The sequence below is a fragment of the Urocampus carinirostris genome, chromosome 17 (assembly GCF_059441175.1).
Source record: "Urocampus carinirostris isolate Australia breed hairy pipefish chromosome 17, RoL_Ucar_1.0, whole genome shotgun sequence".
Taxonomy (NCBI): Eukaryota; Metazoa; Chordata; class Actinopteri; order Syngnathiformes; family Syngnathidae; genus Urocampus; species Urocampus carinirostris.
In genome coordinates this window covers 2,513,453-2,536,207 of record NC_142365.1, presented here as the reverse complement: position 1 = coordinate 2,536,207, position 22,755 = coordinate 2,513,453, and the positions used below count along the sequence as shown (strand labels likewise).

The 22,755-nt window shown below is 41.6% G+C and overlaps 1 protein-coding gene and 1 pseudogene across 1 annotated transcript; both read left to right on the top strand.

Moving 5' to 3' along the window:
* Positions 1–4,114: 4,114 nt before the first annotated feature.
* On the top strand, positions 4,115–16,890 carry znf346 (zinc finger protein 346). The gene is made up of 7 exons (XM_088321219.1): positions 4,115–4,224; positions 6,120–6,223; positions 6,307–6,402; positions 10,269–10,416; positions 11,534–11,758; positions 12,795–12,897; positions 14,055–16,890. The coding sequence occupies exons 1-7, from the start codon at positions 4,167–4,169 to the stop codon at positions 14,314–14,316; spliced, it is 996 nt and encodes a 331-aa protein (XP_088177345.1). The 5' UTR covers positions 4,115–4,166; the 3' UTR covers positions 14,317–16,890.
* LOC148348935 (U2 spliceosomal RNA) lies at positions 13,799–13,890 on the top strand (annotated as a pseudogene).
* Positions 16,891–22,755: the final 5,865 nt, after the last annotated feature.

Here is a 22,755-nt window from a genome sequence, read left to right as displayed (position 1 = left end):
TTTTTAGTTTATCCTTGCCCTGTTGGAATTTCTTTTTAAATCAACGCAAACTTCAATTAATCATCTGACTCCAATTTGTGACATTTCCCAATCACCACTCATCCAAACAATTTGCGCGCTCTTTTCTGCATAGAAAGTTCTCCAGAAGCCGTCATTTTCACTCACGAGTGGATTTATTTCTAACACACAAATCAATACAGCTCTAGACGCTTCTCCTTCCAAAAGCCGACTCCTCTCCTTCTTCTGAGTTGCTCGGCAAAGAATCTCCTCCGCCACTTGTCTGGATTCCATTGGTCTCTCGTCCCGGAAGAATGGCGCGTCAACCTCCTCCGCCTCGGCCCCCAGACAGCTGGTCACCTCCCACTGCCCCACGTAATATACTCCAGAAAACTTTTGCACAAAACAGTCGAACAGACTAACCCAAATTCAAACTTCCATATTCCTTTAGCCCTCATGTTGTTTCCAGATCAGGGGATGGTGTAACAATACTCTTTGTGATTAAGGGCTATACAAATAAAAATGACTTGACTTGTGTAAATGTCAGGAGGAAGGTTTGGGTATGTAAATTATCATTCCAATGTTCATTTCTAGAAATATTTATAGGTCGAGAAATGCATTTCTTTTACATTGCGGAATTTGTACCTTGTAATTGCTTCCATATTTAGCATCTTGCTGCAATGCTATGCTCACTTACCACTGGTTCTCATTCACTTTAGACAAGACTGCCATCTAGTGGTCAGATATTACACAACACATACAAAGACATTCATTTCGACGCTGCCGTTTCTATAAATACAAAATGCCATCAAATGATTACATTTATTTCGTCTTCATTTTTTTCTTTAATGCTTTTACTCAAAAGGAACACTATATAGACTTTACATCAAGGGTCTCCCATTCGCAAGTGAAAGGGACAGTGTGTATTATTTTCCCACTGGAAGTTCCTGAATCCTGTCTCATCTCATCAGCTGCACCGCTTATCCTCAGTAGGGTCGCAGGGGTGCCGGAGCCCATTCCAGCAATCATCAGGCAGTGGGCAGGGGACATCCTGAACTGGTTGCCAGCCAATCGCAGGGCACACGGGGACAGACAACTCTCTCGCTCAGTCACACCTAGGGACAATTTGGACCGGCCAATTCACCTGAAATGCATGTCTTTGGAATGTGGGAGTGCCCAGAGGAAAACCCACGCAAGCACGGGGAGAACATACAAACTCCGCACAGTAAGGCCGGGAGCTGGATTTGAACCCACGCAGGAGGTTCCCATGACCTCATAACTCTGCCGCACACGCGCTAACCACTGCGCCGCCGTGCTGCCCCTCGTGCCACCGAAAATGAGTGCTAAAAAGCATAACTGAATGTAACCGCAGTGTACCCGTCCCACCAAAGATCCACATTCACGCTGGACTGGATAATGAGGTTTTTATTACAGTTGCTGCAAATGAATGAGTCACAACACGTGGTCAGCTTCTCTGCTGGCTTTGATCTCGTTGACAGCTTGTTGTAGACTGCCCAAAATATATCAAACAGCTTTCTTTTCAGTTTACATAAAATACATTTTAGAATATCAACCTTCACAATACATTTTTACATCCATTTTAACAAGAGATCGTATAGTGGTTTTTTAACGTTTACAATGAATTCAACATATTTTTCTTTAGTCTGAATTTCAACCAACATCATCCTTTTTATATATATGAGAAAATAGAAATAATAACAATAATGAGTATAAAAACGGGTACAATTTACCTGCAAATGAATGAGTCACAACACAACACGTTGTAAGCTTCTCTGCTGGCTTTGATCTCTATAAGGGGAATTAGCATCTTAGCACAACATGCAACGTCCGGCAAAACTAACATAAAAGGCGACAGAAACAAAACGAAAATCAATCCAAACAGCTTGACAACATCAATCACATTACTGTGCATGTTGAGAGATTTGTCAGCTGTGGTTTTAATATTTAAAATTAACTTTTTGCCGAGCACCAAAAAATCGTGTCTTACCGTTGGCAGCTCGTTGTAGACTGCCAAAAACCCCCACCTTCCTGTCGCAAAGTCTAAAGCCAAAACAAACCTTACCACATACCAGCAGGTGGCACTGTTGGACTCATCATTGCAGGACACTTATACAGGAACTATACAACATATTTCAGCAGGAATTTCAAGAAAACAAAAGTTATAATTAAACCCGTTACACGAAGACAAAAAAGGGAGACCCAAAGTGATCAAAACTCACCTTTATTGCTTTTGAAAATGAGAGAAATAAGAAAAAAAAATACAATCGAAAAATGGGAAAAATATAATCCCCAAAAAATGAAAAGGGAGAAAATGGCATTTTTCCTGTTTTGGTCTCGTTTTCTCTCTTTCATTCATTTATTCCCCTCAATGTTTTGTTTCCTGTTTCCCTCTCTTTCAGCCTCCTTTTCTTATTTCTTCCCTATTTAGTTTTCCTTTAGTTTTTGAGAAAGATTGGATAAAAATGGAAAGAATAAACTGCTTTTTTACTCCCTTTCAGTCTCCGTGGTTTGTACAAGTAGTCTTTCTTGGACTCATTTTGGACACACGACAGTGACATCTAGTGGACAAATATTAAAAACCGTATCTTTTAGAAGAGCTGAATGTTTTTGTGGAAAAGCCCATTTGGCCAAACCTTACCGGGACTCTAGTTTCCGAGGCCTCCGACTTGATTGAGTTGGACGTTAAAATAAGACCATAAAATGTTGTTCCCCCCTATGCAACTAAGATGGCCGATTGACAAGTATGTGACATTTTTAGATGTGCTTGAATAAACTTAATTTTTCAACTTTTTGGCGGTTTGGGTTGGCATTTGGACTGTACTTGAAACAGTCCTTTTCTTACTTTCACCATTTTCATTGTCGAATAAAGACGCTCTCCTACTTACGACTACTCGACTTATGTCAATCGGCCATCTTAGTCCTGGCCGTGTGACCCCCTTCCCAAGAGGGGAGCATGTAGACACTTGGAACGGTAGAAGAGAAGTAGAAAGCTGTTTGCGCTTCTCCTTTTAAAGTGATGATGTCACAGTCACTGGTGGCTGGTCCTGTGACTCGTGAATTCCAAGTGATGCTTTTCAAAATAAAGTTCTCAAATAGGTTAATTAAAATTATTACAATTGTTGATATCAGGGGATGGTGTCATAATAGTCTGTAATAATAGTTTGCAATAGTCTTTGATCTGTGCAGCCCTTTGAGACTCTTTGTGATTAAGGGCCAAACAAATAAACATGACTTGACTTGACTCTGCCAATAAAACGCATACCTGTCAACCTGTATGTTTTTGCCGTACAAAGTACGTTTATTATGCATATTAAGACGTGTACGACGTACAAGAAAATCTGTACGGAAAAACGCAAATTTGTCAATGATGGGTGCTATCCGGTATACACCGACTATCACGAAACGGCAAATCAATCGAGTCAAACGAGTTCTATCTCGGTATCGTTATTTTCGTTGCAAACGAAGCGAGCGGTTTGATGCTACTGTGCGCATGCGTCTGCCGCCTCGGAATTCATGTGGTAGTTGTGTAATGAAAGGAAGTCCGTCTCTTTTTAGAGAACCGGCTTTTTCGGCTCAACTCATTGAAGAGAGTTGGCTCCCAAACGGCTCACTTGCTTTGATGCATTATATCACGAATTATAATGTTGTATAATGCCCTGCGATTGGCTGGCAACCAGTTCAGGGTGTCCCCTGCCCACTGGGTTTGCTGGGATGGGCTCCAGCACCCCCGCGACCCTACTGCGGATAAGCGGTGGAGCTAATGAGATGAGATAAAGGAGTTAGGAAAAAAAGCAAGTATAAAAGGAGAAAATGAAAAAAGACAGGTTTGTGGTTATCCCTTTAATTAGTATATTACCAACAATAAGAAAATGTATTATTCTACTTAATTCTATTTGCATGTATTTTTTCCTTCTACAGTGAACGTCCAAGCGACTTCATTTTTGAACTGAGACGAAGGGTTATTCATTTCTAAATATGACGTCACCCCATCACATGAACGAAATAGCTATGTTGATCAGCATTACTCTTAAGAAAATAGACATTGATTGAAATCGAGATACGAGCAAGAGAAAAAGCCCTTTTCGAAGTGAGCGGAGTTTGCGCATGCGTAGTCCGTCGCACTGCTCGCTAGCACTCAAAGGAGGAGGATGGAGCTCGCAATGGAAACCGATTCTTTCCCTTACCTGCCGTCAGGTTTGGATCAAGGTAGACTCTCGAGTTTTCACTCCGAAACCGAATTCAAATAAAGTTCGTTTTGTCGCTGCCTTCCTAAATGCTGCGCGTCTCGACTCTCCGTTCACCGGATGAATGAAGCTAACTCGGCTGCGCTAACTGTTGCCAAGGTCGACGCGATCTATGTCCCCGAGAGATGTTTTCCCCAAATAAATGGCTTTTTTCGTCATACTTGTGCAGCTCGTCCATTGTGGAAACCTTCGTGTTGACGTTTGATCATCGCACGGGGGACTTTTGGGGTTCGATCGCGCGGCTAACTTAGCATGTGGCTAACTGGCACGCTGCAATTGCCGCCATGGCGTGCACATTCGCATCCCGGTGCAAAGATGGAATATTTAACATCTACAAGGCTTCGTTTCCAAGGAGATTTTCATATAATTTTTTCAAGTCGAGAATGGGTGAACTCAAAACCTTCTCTTTACATTTGAAAACTGCAACTCGAATTGCTCCTATGGAGTTCTCTCGAAGACTGGGGGAGAAATAATCAGGGTTGGGTTACTTGAACTGGATTACTTTCAATTACTTTTGGATTACTCCAATACCAAATATGCTAATAAAAGACAAAATAAACTAAATAGGAATAAAATGACTAGCCTGGAGGAAACCCACGCAAGCACGGGGAGAACATGCAAACTCCACACAGGAGGTTCGATCTCAAGACCTCAGAACTGTGCCGCACACGCGCTGACCACTGCGCTGCCGTGCTGCCCCAATTCTGAAAATGATCTAAAATATTGAACAGAATATTCAGTATTTGGCGGCAAAAATCAGCAAAACGACTGACGGCGGCAATGTTCCCTCTAATCTGCGCAATTGCGCACTACCCAGAGCTTTTCTGCGCACATGAGAATCTAGCCAGCTCACAAAAATCAGGGCTCGAAATTGCTAATTAAGAAGCGAATTCAGTCAAAGTTACAGTGCATGAAGGTAAAAATACACGGGTTCCCCTGACGTTGTGTCCTAAATGCGGTATTTTGAAGTCGAGTCGAAGTAGAACAAAGTTGAGTAAAGTCAGTACAGTTTGTCGAGAATCGGCTTCTTTGGCTCGGCTCACTAAAGAGAATCGGTTCTTTCGGGTCCCAAACGGCTCTTCAGGTTGTTTTTGCTTCTTTAATCCCTACACGACCAAATATGATGTAAAATTGTGCACAAAATGACTAAAAGGAAGGGGGAAATGGAACAAAAAAGAAAAATACCAAAATGAAAAAGGAGTGAAAAGCTGAAAAGAAACAAAAGGAAGAGAAAAAAGAAGGAAAAATTCAGAAAGAGCCAGAAAATAAGAAAATAAAGAAACAAAGGAAAAAAAATAGAGAACAAAAAGAAAAAAGTAACAGCTAGGAAAAATAAACACAATGAGATTTTTTTTAAAGGAATTAAAAAAAAATAGAAAAAAACGGAAAAAGAAGAAAAAGTTTGTTGCATTCAAATAATTTCCAATGATATCAAGTCAATCTTGTTGCCAACATTGTACTTCCACTAAAAAAATGTGATTAAATACAGTTGTTTATCATGCAACCGACTAAATGAGCCCCCAAAAATGTGAGTATTATGCGTCAAAAGATACCAGGAAAAAAAGAAATAAAAATATTGTGAAAGAATTGTTGGAAAAACAAATGACGTTTGTAGGCAATAGTACATGAGTCAATTCATTCAAAAGTGAATTTTTTTTTTTGCATTGCCGGAAACTCTGCAAAATGTAACGTGATGTCAAGTTTTGGACATATTTGATAATGGATTAGTTGCCACACTTGGGATTGCCGTTGCTCACTGTTGTTTCAAGCGTTGCTCACCGACTTTGTGTGAACGCTCAGACCCCTAAGGAAAATTAGAGGGAACGTCATCCTCCTTTCTTTTTGTCCTCCCTGCAGTCAATAAAATGATCACGGAGCACAGCGACTTGTTCACGGACAGCCTTTGCAGCGTCTGCAACGCCGTCCTCATCTCGGAATCGCAAAAACTGGCTCACTATCAGGTGGGCTTTTCGATGGTCGCCGTCACCGGGTGTTAAAACTGTGTCCAATTCAACGGCGGTCTTTTTTTCGTCTTCCCTTTCAGAGTAAGAAACACGGCAACAAAGTGCGCCGTTACATTTCCATGCAAAACGAGCTGGAGCCGGAGTGCAAAAAGTTGAAATCCCCGGCCTCTCTCAGCGTAAGTGGATTTTTTTTCTTAGCTTGTGCCGAATTGTCTTCAAACCCCAGAGATGTCAATGCTGAGGGTTATAAAACTGATAAATGGAATTAGGGCCGCAACAACTCATCGATCAAATCCATTATGACCTCGTCCAGATGTTTTGCAAAATTTGCGAGCCACTAAGCGAATGAAATCGATGCAAACGTTCACATCGGATTATATTGTGACGTTGTAAGGTTGTAGTACCACTTGGGTCCTGCAGAGAGCGCCTTGAGACCGTTAATAAAAACAGCTTTCGAATCATTTTGTGTTGCACGATGCCTCATTACGAACCAAATTGGAAAGAAACTGTCAAACACTACATAGATTACAATTTCCAAAGGAACGGAAAGGGCTGCAGAAATACGGAATAAAAATGAATAAACATCGGTAAAATATGTAAAAGAAAAATAATCATGTTGTGTTTATTTCAACAAAAGGGGCAGATTCTTAAGCATATTTTTGAGAGAGTGTGTGTGTGTGTGTTGGACATCGTTTGGTCTCGACTTGTAAATTGTTCCAAAGTTTGACTCCACACACAGACACACACATACTTTTCCTGGTGGTTCTCACCTTTGGGATGATGAATTCACGACAGCCCCTTAAGTCATAATTTCCCTCTTTCCGAATGAATCATTTATGGATGTTTTCTGCCATTATGTTTTTGTTGACCTTAAATAGCAGTTGTGCAGTGAAAACCTTTACTAAATCATCCAATTTTTAATCATTTGGACTGCAGGATCAAAATATGAGTATGATCTCGATATTCTACCCTGTGCATGGTTCTAATTGCACGTTTTTGAAGGATAAAAAGGGCCTGTAGTGAACTTTTGGAATGACTTGTTTACCTGACTGCCCATTTTGCACATCTGGTTAGCTGCTCCTCTTGCACTCTTTGCGCTACTGTAAAATACTATACATAGCCATAATTATTTAGTATATTATTAGTACTCAATACTCCAACTCAATACAACATTTTATTTATATCTGTACATTCAAGGAAACTTGAACGCCCTGGTTTATTCCTGGACGCTGGCTATTTCAGCTGAAAATGAAAATCTCCATTCTGATCCCTGGTTATCTCACATTTGGGTCCGTGGTTGCTTAACGTAAATTCAACGGAGTATATGCTCATTTAAAGAACATTAGATTTTAAAAGAAAGAAGATGGATAATAAAGCAACAAGTGATTTGTTTTTGGATTTGTATTCCGCGTTTTTATGATTCAAACGGTGTCTTCTGAGAGGTTTGACAGATTTGGATCTACGGGATCGGTAGCAATTCCGTGGGCTTAATAAATCGAGCTACGTTTGCCAAGTCCTTGGCACGGCCTGAAAGTGTGCTGTCATTCCAAGGAATCCAGCGCCCCCGTGGCACTTGCTTTTTAGCGTTGCCGTGCAGGAACGGAAGAGAAATGCTTTCCAACTGGATTTCAGGAATTTGGAACGTCTTTTGAGATGCATCTAAATCAGGGGTGGAGTGCCACTTTCAAATTTCCTTGTAAATCAGTGTGCCACACCAAGATTAGCGACTCGCAGGCATTTTACCTGCCAAAATCGGACTCCCCTGTCAATATGGACCCTGTTTGAGGTAGAGACTTGCAGTGTTCTAGTTTGACCGCGTCCCTGTGCATTATTTTTGCTGGGGACGCATCGTGTCAAATCAACGTGCGTCCCGGGGACGCCACTTTTTTGACACCAAATTGTCATTATTAAATTTTAACAAAGATTTACCACTCCAAACTTTTCGTCAGGCAGATCCGCCATTTTTGTTTTGGTCTCGCGGTTCAAGTTTTCGTCTGCACGCCGATCTCTAGTTCGAGTCGTGTAGCAAAAGTCCGTCTTTTTAGAGAACCGGCTTTTTCGGCTCAAATCAATAAAGAGCCAGCTCTCAAACGGCTCACTTGCTTAGATGCATTATATAACGAATGATTATGTTGTTTAAAGAAGTTAATAAAAAAAGAAGGATAAAAGGAGAAAATGAAAAAAGACAGGTTTGTGGTAATCCCTTTTAATCAGTATATTACCAACAATAATTGAATGCAGAAAATGAATTCATAATTTGAATAGGAAAATTTATTATTCTACTTAATTCTATTTGCATGTATTTTTTCCATCTACAGTGAACGTTCAAGCGACTTCATTTTTGAACTTTTTTTTATAATAAACCTCATTCATGTCGAGCAACTTCGGTGTCTCACAACCAAATGTTCATTAACAATATATATGATATAAGGAAACACATGTACAATATAACATGTTAAACTACATAATTAAACATGTTCGGAAAAAAAAAGATTTTTGGGGATTTTGTAAGGGAAAATACGACGGTTTGTAAGGGCATGGAGCACACTCAATTTTGGGGACCCATAGATCTCCGTTGGGACCTAAGATTTTTGACTTTTCAGAGGTAAAATGAAAACTGGACTTGTGACTTCAAGGGAAACCTTTTGTGACATAAATATGTCTGCACAGTGATTTTGAAGAGCTTCAGAACATTTCTCATAATATTACTATTAATAATAATAATAGTAGTAATAAAACAAAATAGATTTGTATTCAGTAACACATCACAAAGTGGAAGTATTCCTCTGTCGTTGGATCCCAAAGCCCCCAAAAATAATAGGTTTAAATTGCGTCTTATTTTGCAAACAGTATAGGCAGGGAAGTCCGATTTTAAATGGAAAAAAAAGACAGTGGGCTCCAATGCAACCAGGGTTTCATTCGCAACAAAAAATACATATATATGTCTATTATAGTACCGTATTTTCTGCACTATAGGGCGCACCGGGTTATAGGGCGCACCCCCAAAAATAGTTTTTGGTCCTATATCTTCCATAGATAAGGCGCACCGGATTATAAGGCGCTACAATGGGAACGTGGACAAAACAGTCAGATAGTTTAGTCAAACTTATTACCCCCTTAACATTCCCAAAGACACGTGCGGATGCGGTGTCCGTACGATGTCACTCAAATGCATCGTTTCAAATATCATTCGGAAGGTTCAAGTCTTGGGATTCAAGAAATGCCAACCATTCCTTCGTTTCCATTTTCTTTTTCGCTCGCAACTTTACTGTGCATATGACAATAAACACTTGGAATTGAGTTGAATTTAAAAATAGACACTCCATTCCATCCATTATCTGCACCGCTTATCACAGAAACATCGCGTTCAGTCTGAAACAAGATACAGGGAAAATATATAGCCGGAGTAGCTCACCGAAGTCGTTGTGTTCAATAATGTGCAGCCATGGTCCTCTTATATCCGTGAGTTTAGTAAATCCAGGAGAATAAAATATTTACAAATACAGAATAGTAAAAAAATGCTTTCTGTATGCCGTCAACCACGTGCCATACGCATTCATCTTTTTCGGCCAATTGCAGGCTTTGTTTTGCCGCTTCAGCCTATGCCAGCCTGTAAATGATAAAAAGGATCCGCCCCCTTTACCTCCGAATAACATCAGCCAATAGTGACTGATTCAAATGATGATTGACACATTGGTTAGGAAATGAAACGCCGGTATATAAATCCCAGCATACACCGCAGACTACTCCATGTTCGGGGGAAAATCGAGTCGGTGGCTGCAAGTTGGAAGACTTTGCAATTTTAAAATTGATCCATAAATAAGGCGCACTGTATTATAAGGCGCATGGTCAGCTTTTGAAAAAAATTAAGACTTTTAGGTGCGCCTTTTAGTGCGGAAAATACGATACTTTGCTCGCTTGTCACTGGTTAACCCCCCGCGTGCCACTGCTGGCACGTGTGCCATAGGTTGCCGACCCCTGATCTAAATGTTTGAAAGGCCATCCTGTTGACTGGAGCGTTTGCTGTGCGTTCCCCATTCAGAACTCCGGGGAGGCTGCCGAATCGGACCCTATGAAGACTTGCGTCATGTGCAAGATGACTTTCACGTCTCCCGTCATGGCGCAGTCTCACTACCAGGGCAAGATTCACGCCAAGAACCTAAAACTCAAATCTGTGGACCCCCAGACCTGTAAGTACCAGAGAAACATTCATCTTTTGCACTAGAGTAGTACCTCTGCACATGAGCCTAATTTGCCTGAATGCGTGAAACTGGAGTGTCATGCCCAATTTCGTTGTCACATTATGTTAACCCATTTTGTAACAATCAGGGATGTGATTTTTCCGACTATAGTCGGAATTCCGACTTTTTCACTTGCGTAGCAAACAAATCAGACTGTCTCACTCTTTCCTTATTGCTCTGGCGCACCCTGGTGGCCGTTAGAAAAATTGCATAAATTGGCCACATCGTTGCACAAGCTGCAGGGTCTGAACTGCATTTGAACTGACCTTGCAGTATTTACAAAAAAAATCAGGTATGTGGGCAAATTATTTTGTTATTTAAATCTTCTAAAGATGTTAAATTATTATTTTAAGCATGGTTTTGGACAAGTAAATTGCTTAAAACCCAGGAGCTTTGGGGGGGCATCGCCCCCCCACTGGGCTCTGCCCTGGGCCTCCAAACCCCCGGCTAGGTTTCAGACTTTTTCTGCTCACCTCAATCACATCCCTGAACAATGACAATCAAGGTATATTCTATTCTTTATAATATTAGGGAAATGCATACAACAATTGTTATAGAAGAAAGCTTATTCTTGATGATTGTTTTTTATTTTTTATTTTTTTCAATGAAAAAAGCAACTTCCTCCCATTTAGCCAGCTCCTATCTCCTTTGTAAATGCCAGCATCTGGCTCGACCTCTTTTTCACTGTGTTTTTTATGTTTTTGGGTAAGCGGAATATAACCTCCCTCTAAAGCAGGGGCCACACGATAGAACAAACAAGACCTGACTTGACTTTCCCGGTTGTACATTGTTACTGTTTACCTGACTTGTTTTCCTGACTGCCCATTTTGCACATCTGGTGAGCTGCTCCTCTTGCACTCTTTGCACTACTGTAAAATACTATACATAGCCATAATTATTTAGTATATTATTAGCACTCAATACTACAACTCAATACAACATTTGATTTATATCTGTACATTCAAGGAAACTGTGCGGGTCAGATGTATCGACATTTTGTTCTGTAAACACGTGTACTAGAATGACAATAAAGTAGATCTGAATCTGTACTCTTTGTGTGGCACAGTAGTCCAACAAGCCGCACAGGCGCCGTCCAAGAAGAAAGCGGCAGAGCCGGCGCCAGCGCCGCCCACCGGGCAAGGGGACCAGGACCCCGAACGCTTTTGCTCCATCTGCCAAGCCACCTTTAACAACGCGCTCATGGCCCAGCAGCACTACTCGGGCAAGAAGCACAAGAAGCAATTGTCCAAGCAGGATCTGATGAAGATCTACGGCAACCCCGACACACCAGGTTGCGCCCCGGTCTACATCACGAGCAGTGTTCCCTCTAAGCTGCGCTCGCACATTCTCAGCACACAAGAAAATCTAGCCAGCGCACAAAAATCAGGGCTCAAAATTACTCATTAAGAAGCGACTTAAGTCAAAGTTACAGTGCATGAAGGTCAAAATACACGGGTTCCCCTGACGCTGTGTCCTAAATGCGGTATTTTGAAGTCGAGTCGAAGGAGAACGAAGTTGAGTAAAGTTAGTAGAGAACCGGCTTCTTTGGCTCGGCTCACTAAAAGGAACCGGCTCTTTCGGGTCCTAAACGGCTCTTCGGGTTGTTTTTGCTTCTTTAATCCCAACATGGCCAAATATCATGTACAATTATGCACAAAATGACTTAAAGAAACAGGGGAAATAGAATAAAAAAGAAAAAAATACCAAAATGAAAAAGTAGTGAAAAGCTGAGAAAAAAAAAGAAACAAAAGGAAGAGAAAAAAGAAGGAAAAATTGAGAAAAAAGCCAGAAAAAAAAGAAAAAGAAATGTAGGAAAAAAAAACACGGCAAAAAGAAGAAAAAGTTTGTGTTGCATTCAAATAATTTCCAATTATGTCAAGTGAATCTTGTTGCCAACATTGTACTTCCACTCAAAAATGTGATTAAGTACAGTTCTGTATCTTACAACCGATTAAATAAGCCCCCAAAAATGTTAATATTATGCGACAAAATATGTCAGGAAATTAAAAAAATGGATATCTTGTGAAAGAATTGTAAGAAAAAATGGCGTTTGTAGGCCATCGTACATGAGTCAATTCATTCAAAAGAGAAAAATATTTTTGCATTGCCGGAAACTCAGCAAAATGTAACTTGATGTCAAGTTTTGGACATGTTTGATCATGACTCAGTTGCCACACTTGGGATTGCCGTGGCTCACTGTTGTTTCAAGCGCTGCTCACCGACTTTGTGTGAACGCTCAGACCCGTAAGGAAAATTACAGGGAACATTGATCAAGACCCGTTTTGACTCCGCTCGCCGCTGATGTTCCTTCTGGTTTGTCTTTGTAGCGGCGTCCACTGCCAAGGGCTTACCGTGCACACTCTGCAACATCGAGCTCAACTCTGTGGACCAGTACCAGTCTCACATTAGCGGAGCAAAGCACAAGAACCAGTATGTGCACACTTGCTTTTCCTTTTGTTTCTTCATTTTTTTGGGGACCGCATAGAGCAGGGGTGTCAAACTCATTTATGCTCGGGGGCCACACGATAGAACAAACGTTCTCTTGGGGGCCGGTTTAGTAGATTAGAGGGATAGAAAAAAAGAGAGAAAGAAAGAAGGGAGATAAAGATAGAGAAGGTGGGACAAAAAAGAGAGAGACGAAGAGCGTGGGAAACGAGATAAAAACAGAAATAGTGAGAGTGGGAAAAAAGAGAAACAATGAAATAGCAAGAGAGGAGAAGAGAGAAGGAGAGAAAGAAAGGGGAAAGCAAGAGAGCGAGAGAAAGAGAGTAAAGGAAAAAATGAAGAGGGCAAAAGAAGAAAAAGACAGAGAGCATGAGAAACAAGAAATACAAACAGAAACAGTAAGAGAGGGGGAAAGGAAGAGAAAGAATGAAATCCAAGGAGAAATAGAAAGAGAGAGAAAGAAAGAAAGGGGAAAGCAAAAGAGAGAAAAATAGAGTAAAGGAAAAAATGAAGAGAGAGCAAAAGAAGAAAAAAAGACATGGAGAGAAAGAGACAAAAAGGAACAAAGAAAGAAGAAAACTAACTCTGGGGGCCCTTCCCCCACTAAACTGTTTTTATTTAAGTAGAAGAAAGAAAGAAAGGCCCCTTTGGGCAGTACCAATATTTGAAACAGATTAGAAATACACACTTTTGTGGAAATTGTTTAAGCCTACTTTACAAAAACACACCCCCTCAAGATATATACCCAGTCTTACCACGACACTTAAGTTTTTTTCGACGGTATTACGACCGTGAAGCGCTCAAATAACTGTGGGTCCTGACCGTGGTTTTAAAATTGTGTACAGGATTGCGTACTGTCTATGAAACCATGATCATGACTGTCAACAATTGATTTTTTGCAATCGGGAGATGGAATAAGAGCTTGCTCTGTCCACTCCACGCATCGGCCCGGTATTGCAGTACCTCCGGGAACGGTGCATTGGCCCTGTGGCTAGGACCTTGACTATGCCTCTTGGCTGGAACCAAGTGTCTCAGCCTCTTGTCTTTGTAGTATATTATGATTTGACCGATAATTGATAAAGAATATAGAACAATAAACCTCTACAAAATCCCCCACTGTTTCCTTTTTCTCGGCATCTCAGGATGAAAAAATCGGGCCTGGTCTCCGACGCGGAGTCGGTCCCCCAGGAGAAAGGCGCCGACGAGGACCACGGCGACGAGGACCACGGCGACTCGGACCAGCCCGGCAACGGAAACGACATTTTCGACCAGCCGTACGAGAACTTGGCGGCGGGGGAGGACCAGGATTTTGTGACTGAAAACAACCTTTTTGAGTCCGAAGAAAACTTCTTTGGGACGGGAGCCGACCTCGCAGACGACCAACTCCATGAAGAAAACAGCTAGGACGTCGCGAGTCTTTTTTTTTTTTCTGAACACCGGCTGTCCAAAAAGGCAGCCATTTTTTGGTGTGTTTTTAGGTTCTTCTGGACGCCTCAAACCCCAGTGTGAAGTTTCCATGGTTGACTATGAATTGTTTGGACTTTATTTTCTTTGTTTCGAAAAGAGCCGCTTTCCGGGGGTCACCCTCTTGAAAACAAAGGGAAAGAATAACTAACCCTAACCAAGATCCTAACCCTGAGCGGCTCCTGCTTCTGCTTCCGTTTGATTGGTTTCACAGCCTTTTAAAGTCAAATCTTAAAATCGGAGGAACATTGACTTCTCAATGAAACTGCAAAACTTCACAAATGTACAGTAGAGCAGGGGCGAACCTTTTGAGTCAGGGGGGGCGCAGTGGTTTAAAAAAATGGGCCGGAAGAAGAATGGGAAAACGACGGTCTACTTTGTTTCGGTTTGGTCTGGAATGGAGGACCTCAAATCTCTGGCGGCTTTGCTGTTGCGTTCCTTCTTCCCTCTTGATGAACGGCAGCCGGCATTTGTTTGTACAGCATCGTCCCAATTGGATGGGTGCATGCTACACTTAAACAGGGCTCAATGAAATTTGCATAATTGCGAGGATTACACACCAATTATGGACAATTATCACGTAGGTCGTGTTTCCCAGAGGTAAAGTGGAACTGGAATACAAGCTACGTGTTAGCGCCCTTTTTACCCAACCTAGAAATGAGAAGAGATTGGTATTTAAACGGTGAACACACAAATACATTCGCCATTTACTCGAGATCTAAAAAAATGGCTTGTCTTGTGTTACAACTGCAGTTGGAGAGGGGGAGGGGCCAAGAGAGGAGGAACTAATGTCCGTCTCCTTGGCCGCGCTCCTAACTCTGGGGGGCCCTTCCCCCACCAGACTGCATTTATTTAGGCAGAACAAAGAAATATTTGACACAGAAACGTGATACCATCAGGTTTAGAGATGCACACTTTTGGGGAAGTACCCTTAAGCCCACCTTAGATTTGATAAACGCACACGCGAGATTGTACCAGATTCCTGCCGGCTTCCTTTTTTTCACGGAACTGGAAAGATAGGCGCCTGACTTTGGCCACGACGCCTATTATTATTAGCGCAGTACTCGATTTACCCTTCTATTTATTGTCATTGTCGGGATTTTCGTTCAGCCGGTCGCTTTTAGAAGCCCGACGGCCACCTGTGGCCCGCGGGCTGTAGTTTGCTCAACCCTACTTTCAAGGAACAGCGTGTGCAATTGAGTGCCTCTTAGCGGTAAATGGAGAAATGCGCATTTCATCGACATACGACGAGGCCCACCTAGAGGGCGCTGGCGTGTTACTGCTAAGGGTACCCCCGAAGACCAAAAACCTGGCAACAAAAGAGAGAAAAAAACGGTTCGATTCGGTCTCCATAGTTTGTATTCTTCCTTGTGTTTTTTAGCACTCTGTGTTAGCGCCACAGAATACAGTGACATCTAGTGGTAGATTAAACACACTGTCCCTCCTTTTTTTGCTACCGGCTGGGTTTTTTTGTTTGGTTCTGGGGCTTGTCAAAGGAACCGATGACTCACTGACGCAAGACTTTTCAAGATTTTGTGAAAAGCGGGAAAGGACACTTCGGAAGTCTTTTTTTTTTTTTTCCTTTTTCGAAATTTTTGAGCAATCTGTGTTCGGCAAATGACTGAAACCAGGCAAATATTAAAGATGGCGACTCCAGTGTGTTTCAGGGATCGAACCCGGCCTGCGAGACAACACTGAGTGAAGCGCCAGAGAAAAATGAGCTGCAGGTTTTTTTCTCTTTGTTTCTCTCTGTCATTTCTCTCTCCGTTTGCCTCTTTTTTTATTTGATCTCTTTCCATTTTATCTTTTTTTTTTCTTCCTCTCTTACTTTGTCTTTCTCCCTTTTATCTTTATGCGTCTTTGTCTTTCTTTCTTTCCCCTTTTCGTCTCCGTTCTTCCTCTCTCAACCGATAGTGCGACCCCCCCGAGCTCAAACGAGGGTGACGCCCCCGCTCTACTTTTTCAGTTCTCGTTGCAGCCGAACGGACGGGACACTCACGAAACCTTGGTAAGAACCTTTGAGACAACAACCGCGCGATCGCTTTCCTTTTTTAACGTCGGAGGTATTCGAATCCTTTCGTTGTCACGTCCGATCGGCTCGAAGCAAGATTCCGCGGCCAGCTATCAGTAGTAAACCCCTAGGATCCAAAACGCGGTTCTCTATTTCTGGGCTTTGGTTCGATTCCGTTGACATTAAATGGGTGCGGACAACAAACCTGCGGGGGATTTTCCAGCGTGAAAAGCGACGTCGGTACAGCGTCTTAGTGGAATGTTTGCCTCCAAGGACAAAAACCAAGGGTTCCCCCTGACCCCGACCCTGGCCTGTACAGTTTGTTGTCAACCTCATTGATGGCGATGATGTGGTCCTCTTACTTTGTGGCCGAGTGGCTATTGTTTGGCTGTGTTTTATGAGAAAAAAAATATGGTTTTGTCACAACTTGCTGCTTCGGACTCTTTCTGCCCTTCTTAAACCCAAACGGATCGCTTATTAAATGAATCCTTTATGTTAATGTTCATGCGGCGTTTTCAATCTTGAGTCATCGATGCCCTAGTCAAGTCTAGTCCCATTTATTGGTGAACAAAACGGCCACGATGACGCCACCCCCTGATGCAAAACCTACAGGAGGGCAAGGAAAAACTCAAAATCTCAGCACGAGGAAACTAAACCTTGAGAAGGGGCCTCACAATCCCTCTAAGACCCGAACCAATTTCGGTATATGCGGAATCCCAAGCGTCACTAATAGTCATGTTAATTTGTTTGGCCCTTAATCACAAAGAGTCTCAAAGAGCTGCACAGATTTCCACAATTTAGTGTGGCAGATTCCTCCATAGGAAGATATAGTTGCGAATAATATCACATAGATCAAACATCGAACATTTCGGTTGTATCCACCAACTCTGTTTGTCCCTCACTCCCCCCCCCCAAGGAAAACAAAGCCTACTTACAACAAAGACAGTTCTTTGTTCCTTTATCTCTTTGTTTCCTTATCCTCACTGTAAATGTGGAACTGGAGTCGTCCAATTTCGTCACAGCATATCCCATGTAACAATGACAATAAAGGCATATTTTATTCTAGAATGGAAGCATTTAAATGCTAAAAAGAAGGGGGCCGAGTATTGAACCCTGCGGAACACCGCAGGTAACGCAGCGATTCTCGGCTTCAGTTTCCAGTCAGGGTGTCGCACCAACAGACCCCCTTTTGGAAGCAGCTCGCTAAGAAACCCTTTAAATAAAAGCTCAGGGAACGACGTCTGATGAAAACCCACAGAACAAACTGCAAATACCTGCTGGAGAACGGCAGGCCAACCGCTCGGAACGATTTGAGGGGGGCGTTCCCTTCTCTCTCGCTCAATGCAGTCCGCGCCGAAGGTAAATACCATAATGTCCTTCTGGTTTGCAGTATTTTCGGACATTTTTGTAAAGAAATTTTGCTTGCATCTGGTTTTGAAAGCGAAAATAAGCCTCGTCACTACGAAGTTACTGAGGGCGGAGATATTTATTAATATTTCATCGATTGGATCAAATCCGCTTTTGTTGAATTTTGTCTTGAAATATATTGATTGGCGCTCTTAAAATAAAAAAAAAACCTTTGTATGTTTTTGCTTTTATTCCTCTTTTGGGTTAAAGCTACTACACCACTTCACAAGAAGGAATGTTTTGTATTACCTTCACTGCAATGTTTCGTTTTTTTTTTTTATCTTTTTCATTTTTGCCTTCTTTTGTTTCTTTTCCCTTCTTTTTTTTTGCTTTATTATTTGTATCTCCTTTTTTCTTGTTAGGTTTTCTTTTCTGTTTTTTTTCCCTAGATTTTTCCTTTTTCTTTTTTTAATTTTTTTCTTCATTTTACTTTTTATATTTTGTTTCACTTTCCCTAGCTTTGTTGTCCTGGTTTTTCAATTTCATTTTTCTTTTTTCCTGTTAGTTTTTCTTTCTCTCTTTATGTATTTTCTTTCTTTTTTCTGTAGGTTTTTACTTGTTTTCTTTTTTCTGTAGATTCCTATTGTTTTATTTTTTTCCTCTAGGTTTTTTTCTCAACTTTTCTTGTTTTTCTGACCTTTTTTCTGTTTTCTTTTCTCCTTTTTTTCCTGTTATGTTTTCTTTTCTGTTTTTTTTGTTCCTAGATTTTTCCTTTTTCTTGCTTTTCTTCTTTTTTTTAATTTTTTTCTCTTACTTTTTTATTTTGTTTCACTTTCCCTAGCTTTGTTATTTTTCTTTTCAGTTTCATTTTTCATTTTTCCTGTTTGTTTTTCTTTCTCCCTTACATTGATGTCTTTTCTTTCCTTTTTCTGTAGTTTTTTTTACTTGTTTTCTTTTTTCTGTAGTTTCCTTTTTTTTTTTTTTTTTTGAGCAATCCCCCCCAGCTTTTTCTTATTTTTCTTGTTTTTCTGACCTTTTTCTTCTTCTCCTTTTTTTTCTGTTATCCCTTTTGTTTCCTTTTTTCCTTTTTTTTCAGTCCGCCCTCAACATTCACATTCAGTTTTCTTTGGGTGGGCAGAGTTTTCGTCGGTCAGCACCGCCTTTGCCCCCCCACACCCCCCTCCCGGTAACGCCCCTTCATGTAAAAGCGTGTATACATTATCTTGGGACCCCTCACCGTTGACGCAATAGCAGCCACGCGGTGGCGCTCTTGCACCCCTCAAATAATAGTCGAGGACGATGGTGCTTGACGCTTCTCAACACGACGTCCAGGGGCGTCACCACACGTGAGTCTGAGTGGGGCGGTGCATCTATGATGACCCCATGAACTCCTTTTGCACGCGAGTCAATATTTGGCATCAATTGGGAAGAATAAATGCCATCATTAATAATTTTGTCGGAATATTAGATATAAAACATTTAATAATACTATTACATCATTATCCGTAATATATTGATGAAAGGGAGCCCCAATAACCCGTCTTTCCCTTTTTCAATGCTTTATTTTTTTCTTTACTTAATTTCATCCTTTGTTTTTTGTTTTCCTAGTTGTTTACTTTTGTTGTTCTCCATTTTTATTTTGTGTTTTTGTTTTGTCTTTTTATTTCAAGCTTTTTTGTTTTTTTTATTTTTTTTTTAATTTATCTTTATTTAGACCTGAAATTTTTGTTAAGCTCTCTACTTATTTTTTTCTTGCATTATTCTGTTTTTCTTTTGTTCCTTCTTTCATCCTAGTCTTTTTCTTTTTCAATGCTTTATTTTTTTCTTTACTTAATTTCATCCTTTGTTTTTTGTTTTCCTAGTTGTTTACTTTTGTTGTTCTCAATTTTCTTTTTGTGTTTTTGTTTTGTCTTTTTTTTTTTTCAAGCTTTTTTGTTTTTAATTTTTTTTTTTAAATTTATCTTTATTTAGACCTGCTATTTTTGTTAAGCTCTCTACTTATTTTTTTCTTGCATTATTCTGTTTTTCTTTTGTTTCTTCTTTCATCCTAGTCTTTTTCTTTTTTTCCCTTGAGGCGCAGCACCGAAGTGTGTTACTCAAGTAAAAGTATAGTTACTCTCACTCGAGTAAAAGTCAAAAGTGGTCATTCAAAATCCATACTAAGTGCAAATCCTCATCAATCCTCGGTTTAATGGCGGACATTTTGTGCCTGAACCTGTCTCGAAATTTCGTACGCGCCTCCCGGGCTGCCGTCGCTCTTACATCTGGCGCAGAAACACTTTCCTGCATTTATTTTTCAACATCTAGAACTGTACTTGAAGTTATTTTGTCCATTGGGTGGTGAAAGGGACATTCTATATCATTGAGCACCTGCTAGCAGCGGTGGGACGTCAGGGCCTGCAAATCCTTCTCTGCCGGCCTAAAAATAACTGAATCACGTGACGTTAATTCTATTTTCAATTCTCATGAACTCATGGGGCGGCAGTTGCTCAGGAGGTAGAGCACTCGTTTGATTCCGGGCTACTTGGTGTTATATGTCGAAGTTTCCTTGGGCAGGACACTGAATCCCTAATGCCCCTGATAAACAGATGCCTTGCATGGCTGACGCTGCTATGGGGTGTGAGTGTGTGTGAATGGGTAAGTGTGAAGTACGTTGTAAAGCACTTTGGGAGGTCTTCAGTGACTTGACATGCTTCTTGGTCCCAATCCCGGCAGTTAGACGGGACACAGAACGTCCAGGCTGAAGGATTTTATACATTGGACTATAAAGGATTTTATACGATTGAATAAAAGTTAGATTTAATGCAAAATATATTCACTGAGGCTTTAGTTCAATGACAGGACAGGCTGTTCAAAATGCATGATATTTTGTCTAGGGAATTTCGATAACAGGACTCTGACGGAGGACGGTAAGCGTTGTTTTGAGAACAAGGCGCTGTGTTGTGAGAACGATGGGCGCAAACAATTTCTTTGGCACGCCCATGGGAGGAGCCGGCACACCATTATGCGGGGAGAAGTTGGTGAATAGGAGAAAGCTAAAGGACTTCAGAAGAGGGCTTTCCAGAGACTCCAACGACACTAATTCGGTCGTTTTTGATGGAGTACACTGTCCCGGCTACTGACCTGTTTTTTCCACGTTCAGTGCGACCTGCTCCCCACGACCAGTGATCATCGGATCGTGTGTGCAATCCTTTCCCTTCTTCCCAATAAAACTGAGAGAAACATCTGCAAGTGTTTCCTCTATCTGTTCTGGTCTTGACAGGTTCTTGTATTTTTGATCCGTACTGAAGGATTTTAGATATTTGACTATAAAGGATTTTATACGATTGAGTACAAATTACATTTAATGCAAAAAATATTCACTGACTGGGCTGTGGTGCGAGGTCAGGGCAACCTGGTAGAAAATGTTGTTTACAGGAACGGCGGGAACGGGACGTAAGGCTGATTAAATAATCAGCACATCCGGACGCAGAAAGGCCCTGATGAGGTAGAAACGCTCAGTGTTGTTTTGAGTATTCCAGACATCGCAAGGCTCTTCTCCGAGATGGTGAAGCCCAGGGGGGGCTTCCTTGGCGCGTCCATGGAAGGAGTCGGCACTCCATTTTGCGGCGAGAAGATGACCAATAGGAGAAAGCTAAAGGACTTGAGAAAAAGGCTTCCCATAGACTCCAACGTCACTCATTCGGCCGTTTTTGATGGAGTACACTTAGTTAAATTGTTAATGAAATTAAATCTGCCCCCGTGTGGAAATGCTGGTCCTGCGAGGATGAATAAAGTATCTATCTATCTAGACATCTAGACATCTAGACATCTATCTAGCACGGCCGCTATTGGGAAATGTGAAGTACATTGTAAAGCGCTTTGGGAAATCTTGACTTGAAAAGCGCTCTATAAATGCAGATTATTTCATTTCATTTCACTAGATGGCACTGTGTTGTCTGGTACGAGCCAGGGCCGGTTTTACACTGTAGGTCCTGGCAGCAGGATGCCGGACAAACATGAGGGGATTCCACTGTGAAAAATAAATACAAATTTCTCAACCTAGGATTTTATTTTTTTACAAAAAAATTGTATGTACACCAATGTCATGTCCCCTTAGGTGGTCTTTTCTGACTCTTTCTGGGAAATCGATACAGAGGAGGGGATTCCCAGCCCCCTCGCTCAACCCAACTGATGTGTGACTATCTATCTATCTATCTATCTATCTATCTATCTATCTAGACATCTATCTAGACATGTATCTAGACATCTATCTATCTATCTAGACATCTATCTAGACATCTATCTATCTAGACATCTATCTTGTTCATTTTTCCTTCAAGAAACGAGCGCATGAATTGTTGGGTGAATGTTTGTGTTTGGTTAATGGGTTGGGGGGGGGGATTTTGTAAGGTATACTGTTCTATTTTCTTTATTAATTATCCATTATCCGTTATCGGTCAGTTCATAATACGCTACAAAGCCAAGGAGCCGGGACACTTGCTCTCAGCCAAAGGTCCTAATGGAGTTATTCGAACAATTTGGTAAACGCTACATTTTGATATATAATTCCCAACATAACTCCCGACGTTTTCACAGGTTCCGTCCGTGGCAAGTGGAAATTCTCACGGATTAACGGGAATTCCGGAAACAGATGGACACGAGCGAGCAGAAACCCGAGCGAGTCTTCTTCTGCCGGACTTCTCGGACACCTGTCGGCCATTGCCCCGCCCCCCTCCCCCTTCCGACATTCGATACGAGATGGAGGGGGGAAAGGAGAAAACAGCTGGATCAACTGAAGGCTTCCTCTTGGGGTTTTTCGCTACCGGCCCCGCTTGCCATGTCCGTCCTCCCCGTCGGTCCGGATGATGACTCATCCCTCCGCCAGAGGAACGGAGGTCCGCTTTTCCGTCCCTAGGGAATTCTCCACATCCAGTTGTGGCCCTGAAATCGGGAACCTTTGGCCTTTTAGGGCAGGGGTGTCCAAACTTTTCAGAAAGCAGGTGTAGGGGGGTGGGCACATTTGCTAAGCTGGAAATGCT